General features: G+C 36.8%; 1 protein-coding gene across 1 annotated transcript; it reads right to left on the bottom strand.

Annotated features, from left to right (window-relative positions):
• Window positions 1-1777: 1777 nt before the first annotated feature.
• Window positions 1778-2272, bottom strand: LOC129571272 (uncharacterized). The gene is made up of 2 exons (XM_055451049.1): window positions 2024-2272; window positions 1778-1903 (listed from the first exon to the last, which is right to left on the bottom strand). The coding sequence occupies exons 1-2, from the start codon at window positions 2270-2272 to the stop codon at window positions 1778-1780; spliced, it is 375 nt and encodes a 124-aa protein (XP_055307024.1).
• Between the last annotated feature and the right edge of the window lie 4629 nt (window positions 2273-6901).

The following is a 6901-nucleotide window of genomic DNA, read 5'->3' as shown; positions in this document are numbered from 1 at the left end:
CTGCTTGCGAGAGATTTGTGTTATTCACTTTCAGCGTGTCGACTTACGCTACTTCTTTCTCACCTTTACTATCCACTTTAAATGAAGTCATGCACAATTTGCAGAATGCGCTGGTGGAATCACCGCCAACTGCTTTCAACCATGGATATTTGTCCATCCAAGATTGATTGAATTTGCACTTATCCCCCATTTTGTATCAAAATAAAAAAAAAATTAACAAAAAACCATACACAACTCAATTGATTTCAACCGCTCAATTGCTCGACTGACAATTTAACAATAAGCCGATCAAATGAACTGAGTCACAAATCAATACATAATCATATTTCAATGAGAGTTTAGTGTTCGCTGTCTCACATTATGAGACACAAATACACAAAAAGTGTGCATTTGAATACTGTGTTGTCCGCGTAACACATAGCACACTTGATTTTGGATATCGCGAATTTGTGCACCCTCAGCAGATTTGATCCACTGAGAATGAAAACAGCGCATTGAATTGATTGGAGAACAAAACCAAACACAGCGTTTTTTTTCTAAATAATTTAACATAAATAAAATAACATTTTTATACGCTGTTTTCATTCCCACCGGTTCATTTGTGTTTTGAAATCAACTGCACATTTTGTTTATAGCGAAATGTGTTTATTGCTCTCCTTCTGTCGCGTTGACCAACAATAACGACTGAAAGCAATGAAAAGTGTGAACTGAGATATTTTATGGAAGATTTATTCAACATTTAAATTTTCAAATTGAAATGACAGAAATTGCCGGGCATGCCTGGCAAGATTTTGAAAATGCCGGGCAGGCATTGATTTGTGATTTTGGCTCGAAATTACCGGGCAGTCAGGCGCTGCGCCTGGCAAATGGGACCTTTACCTATACTATACGTGTTATATACTTGTGTATGTATGGGTGCGACGTGAGCGCCATCTAGCGGGCACGCCGGGGAAAAATTGAATTTGAATTTTGAAAGCTGAGCTTTTGGCGGTTAAAAGCACGTCTCCCGCGGCGCGTAACCCGTGGCGCCATCCAGCGGCAAGCTTTGGGGAGAAAGTGTGCGCGTGTGTGTGCGCGAGCGGCCTACGTAAAAATACACGGACAAACCACACACCGTGGTTTGGTTCGGTGGGGCGGGGCGGGAAAATTGAATTTGAATTTGGAAATTGGTGATCGCGCGGCGCGGTTGAGGTTATGTGCAGCAGCAGCGGCGATGTTGGCGGGGCGGGGGCAGTGATGATGACGACGACGACGACGACGTGTGCCTTTTGTTCAACTTGTGAATGTATGTGTGTGTGAGAGAGATAAAACCATATGTAGCGTAAAACTTGGATTTGAAAAGCGACCGTTAAGGTAAGTGACACGTTTGAGGTTATGTGCGGCGCGGTTGCTATGAACAAATTACGACGATCAATCCATTTTTGGATGAAAAGGTATCAACTTCTCTTTCATTTTAAACTGTAAGTTAGCAAAATGAATTACTCATACAGTCACAAAATGTCAGTGTATGGGTGGAGTTTTTTTTTGACTGACAGTTTCAAATGAAAGAGTTCTTATTGCTTTTGTATTGAAAAGTGATTTGGTGATGATTGTTTGTTTACATACACCGCGCCAGCAATATCCAAAGATCAAGTCTTTTTTCATGAATCTCATTGATTGCACTGTAAAAACTAAAATGATTTGATTGTTTTCACGTAAAACAGTTGCAATGCAACTATCAATTTTTATTGATTTTCTTTTAATATGTTGTTTACATATTTTTATGTTTTAACGTGATTTATTTATCGCCTCGGAGACGACGTGCCAGCTGAATGTCTTTCGGAATGATGGTTGCGCGTTTGGTGTGAACGGCGCACAAATTGGCATCCTCGAAAAGTCCAATGATGTAACTTTCGGTGCCTTCCTGTAAGACAAAACAGAAAAAACACCACCAAATTAATAAAGATCATTTGTATCTTTTCTATTTTTGAACATAAATTTATGTGTTTGAAATGAAAATGTGAAAAATGCATAAATTACTTACTTGTAATGCACCCATTGCATCAACTTGTACGCGATGGTCGGGTTGTACTTTTGGTACTTTTTGCAGAATTTCACGCACCAAGCGCTGGAACGATAATTTTGGAATCAGCAGTTCGGTGCTGCGTTGATAGCGGCGGATTTCGCGGAGCGCGACCACTCCTGGACGATAGCGGTGTGGACGGCGTTGTTGTCCTTTTTCTTTTCCACGTGTTTGCACCGCTTTCATTGGTGTTTGTTTTACGCGTGCCATTTTTTCACGCTTCACCTTTTTTGTTCGTATTTCTTTTCACTTTTTATCTTGTGTTCACTTCAAAATACTATCGTTTTGGCTGTCCAGAATCGACTGATTTCTGGTTGAATCAAGAACACTATTTCAATCGCATAATTGAATTCGGATTGAAAAAAATATTTACATACGAAAAAGTGCGTTTATAAAGAATCGCGGCGACGAAAAATATTTTCACGAAAAAGTGCATCGTTTACAAATTTTGGTATTTGACCGTGGTGACAAAAATATTTACATAAAGTGGCATTTTGATTTACACTGCAACTTACAGTGGACGAAAAGTGTTATAAACAAAACATGGATATGCGACGAAAACAACATATAGAGAAACGATGCTAACGTGATTTTAATGTGATTGTGTATATTCTTTTATCAAATCGAACCAAAAATAATATTCATTTGAACAGTCCACTGAAAACAAATTGTAATGTTCTAGCAGCGACAACAGACATATTCACACAAAAGATTTTCATTTCGACTTTAATCCGTTAGTAGTTGAAAATATTTACATGAGTAAAAGTGTGCTGTATAAGTATCGTGGCGACGAATTTTTTTTTTGTGACAGTGACTCGTTTTAATTTCAACTGTAACTTGAAGTGAACTAAAACTATTGTGAACGAAAATGAATCCACAAATTTCAGAAATGAATAGACAACAATTTTTACGGATTCAAAGGAATCATGCACATGGTGCATTTGATGCAATTGAGTTTATTTTGCGTGAAATAAGTCAACTACCAAATGTTGACCCTCTAATTGTTTATCAGCGCCAAGAACGCCATCAATATGATTTTTTGGTTAATGCAGCAAGCAACCGTGCATTATATACGCAATGTGTTATGCGAGCAAGTAAGTATTTTATGTTTTAATGTATTTATATGAACCGTTTGATGACTTCGAATCACCTTTCTTGATCATATCATTTAACTTTCCAATCGCCTGTGCGTAGTCAACTTGCAGCGTTTTCATGTTGAACGCGATTGTTGCTCCACTTGCTCGTGCTTCGTAGTATTTTGCCATAAACATCGTCCATGCCTCTTTCAATAGATCCAAATTGGCAGTTGCCAAGCCAGATGATTCGGATCCATTCATTTCATTTATGGACGCGAGTATGCCAATAACGTCGTCGTGAAGCACACGAATAATAATTACTGTGGACCCAGTTTCTTTTTCATTAGAGTCATTTGAATTGACAATAATGCCGTTTTGCTGATCTTCCTCTGTCGTTGTAGCTGATGTACTACCAGCAACGCTTTCGTTCAAATCATCATAGTTGTCACCTGTTAACGCTGTCAGCCCTTCACGCAGCTCTTTTTTATGCATCGTGTACGAATTTTCTGCTATACTGAACGTATTATTCGCGAAATACGGTTGTTGATTTGTCTCAACGGACTTTAATTTTTCCAGTTGCTCATTTCGATTTTTAAAAGCTGCGTACCAATCGTCGATTCGGACTAGACGCCTTTCGAAGTACGGAACCGTTTTTTTTTTCTTTTCCGTTTGATTTAAACGTACTGATCTTGTTTTGCAGCTCCGTGATTACTATTTTTTGAAGCTTCAGCTACTCTTCCACAGTCGCTGACATATTGAACACTGCACTAACTCGTTTAATTGACTCGAAATTTTCACAGCAAGTATGAACTATAGTTTGGTTGAGAGATTCGATGAATATATTATTCAGTCAAAGCCGATGAATGTTTATTTTGAAATATATTGAAAATTTCAATTGCGTTAATAGTTTACTTTACTTTGATTCGTAATACCACTTTACCACTAATTGTTTTTTGAAAAATGTCTGCGAAAATGTCTGCGACGTTTCACTTTTCATTGATACTTTTTGAAATTTCGATGAAAATTTTCAATCACTTGAACTAACTGATTATTATAATTATTGAAATTCAATGGCTGTTTCACTAGTTCACTGTGTTTCTGTTCGAAGGACCATAATGTTTGACCACTTATCTGAATAAATCAAAATGCACTGGTTTGCTTCAGTATCAAATAAGTAATGAATTTTATTTCCCAACTTAATATCTGCGCAGTTGTTCATAATTATTACAAGAAAGACAAAAAGTGCATAGCTGTTGATTATTGAAATGAATTGGTAAAAAAATGCTTACATATAAAAAGATCAAGAAAGAACAAACAAATCGGGATTGCTTACTAAATAAAATTCAACGTTTTATGTTTTGAGTTTACAAATTGAAAGTACAAAATTGAAGTCACTGTACTGATTGGGTCATCATATATATTTTACTTGTGTTATTATATTTAAGTTCAAATGAGTACGAATGATTCCTAAAGAAAACTGATCAAAGTTCTTTTTCCTTTTGTTTTATATATTTTTTGTTTTATTATTGTTGCGTGTGTGCAACAGCCATCGATGACCGATTTTAACAACACTTTTTCGCCGTTTTTAGACAATACATTTACGAATGCCGTTGCTAACAAATTGTTTGCTTTTTTCGTGGCCGTTAACACTTGAACTTGTGACGATTCATCACTTTTGCTGGTCGTTGGTTTATTAATAATGGTCGTTGTTAGCAGAGTAGTTTTTTTTTTCGATTGCTTCTTTTTTCGTTTCGAAATGCAACAAGGTGTTATGTTTCTTGACGCATGTTTTGCACGTATTAAATTTCGTTTTGCATTCACCGTCATGCTTTTGAATGCAAATAACACACACCTTTTCTGTCTTTACCCATTCACTTCTTTCTTTTACTGATTTGTTTTTAAATTCCAAACATCTGTAAACAGAATGAGGCTTATCGCAAAATGTACACTTGAATGGTGAATCGTCGCTTCTTTTATTTTCCTTTTCATTTTTTTCAAATTTTTCGTAACTCTTTTGGTTGCTGCCTTCAGTCGAGACGAAAGCCATAAAACGATGTTCAACGTAATTCAAAAACTCGGATAATGGTGTCAATTCGCGTACATCAACCAATTTAGATTCGTAGTCAATCACCGTCGTTTTACTTAGTTTCTTTTTCAAAATATGAATCACCAATGGATCCCAATTGTCCGTGTTTACATCAAAATTTTGAATTGCAACGATGCATTCGTTCATTGTGTCGTAGATATTTCGTAAACCACTGCTTGTTTCAGCATTTTGATTCGGTAAATCAAGAATTTTGTCGATCAGCCAACCCACATTTTCTCCCTTGTTTCCAAATCGTCGTTTCAACAAGCTAGACACATTCTGGTAATTTGACTCTTTTGGCGTCAAATATATGATGGCTTTCGTTGCACTGCCTTTCAAGCATGATTTCAAATACTGCACTTTGAGTGCTTCAGAAATGGAATTGTTTTCGTGTACAATTTTCCCAAAAAGATCTTTAAACTCTCGCCAATCATCTTTATCGCCGTCAAAATCGGGTAATTTAATCTTCGGCAATTCGACGTTTGACTTTTGCTTCGCCTGGTCTTTGATAAAGTCAAATATTGCGATTGCATAGTGACGAAATGAATTCCGGCCCACCAATGATTTTCCGGTGATACTTTCACTGTTCTGAACGTGGCTCGAAATTTAGCCCAAACGATTTTTAGCTGCTCTAACTGAGCATTTACCACGCCTTGCGACGTTGCTGCGTTTTTTTTTGTAGCATTTTGAACATATCCAACACTTCATTTTTTTGATATATCAGCACTGCTACTGTTGGAGTTTCATTAGCCATAGCCGTTGCCGATGCCGATGCCGAGGGTTTTTTTTTCGTTGATAATTTCTTCTTCAGTGAGTCTAAATCCTTTTGTACGTCGGCATACACTTCGTTGTATTTAGTTAATGCCTTCTCATAATGGCTGTCGGTGAAATACATGTCGTCTTCATATTCATCTACTGCATTTCCACCCGCTGCATTTTGTTTTGCTGCAACCGATTCGTCACGTACTTGCACTAGTTCGTTGTGTGGCCTATCGAAGCCAACAAACCAATCTTCTAGTTTCTTCAATTTCCTTTCAAAACAGCGCCGTACTCAGAATTTTTTTTTGGAGGGTGCAAAATCAATTTTTTGTTGTTGTTATATACTTTATTTATTGTTTTATTTTCTATTTAATGAACGAATCGATTTTGACGCTATTATTGTTGTTTGGTATTTTTTTTGTTCATTTTTTTCTTTATGGTGCAACAAAAATTTTGTTTCCAAACGTTATAATCAATTTTTTCACGTAAGCACTGTGGTCCGTGCCACCAAAGCGAATGATTTGCTAGTTCATCTCCAAAAATTCCACGCGACGCACAGTCTGCTGGATTAATTGCACCCGGAATATGGCACCATTGTGCATCTTTTAATTTATTCACTTTTTTTATTCTCGTTGCGACATATTTTTTTATACCGTTGCGGGTTCGAACCAATCCAAGCGAGCACTACTTTTGAATCGCTCCAAAGAATTGTTTTTTCGATGTTTACGTTCATTTTTTTTTTTTTCAAAGATTTCACTAATTTTACTAGCAAAAAGCAGCACATAATGTTCTGTATTGAAACATTTGAGTTGAGCTGTGTTTGAGGTTTATTTTGCAACTGATTGGAACATTAAAAAACACGCTCCATATATGTATCGAATGGCGCTGCCATTCGAGATAAAGTAAGTTAAGTACAAC

The sequence above is a fragment of the Sitodiplosis mosellana genome, unplaced genomic scaffold (genome assembly GCF_009176505.1).
Source record: "Sitodiplosis mosellana isolate CC-2019 unplaced genomic scaffold, AAFC_SMos_1.0 Smas_scaffold_1829, whole genome shotgun sequence".
Classification (NCBI taxonomy): Eukaryota; Metazoa; Arthropoda; class Insecta; order Diptera; family Cecidomyiidae; genus Sitodiplosis; species Sitodiplosis mosellana.
The sequence above is the reverse complement of the archived record's forward strand: the minus strand, read 5'-3'. Positions and strand labels throughout refer to the sequence as shown.

What these genes read in the sequence shown, in the direction of transcription:
- LOC129571272 (XM_055451049.1), bottom strand. Translation starts at nt 2,272, where the DNA reads ATGGCACGCGTAAAACAAACACCAATGAAAGCGGTGCAAACACGTGGA. An exon ending in ATGCAATGGGTGCATTACAA is followed by an intron (nt 1,904 to 2,023) that starts GTAAGTAATTTA and finishes TTTGTCTTACAG; the next exon opens with GAAGGCACCGAAAGTTACAT.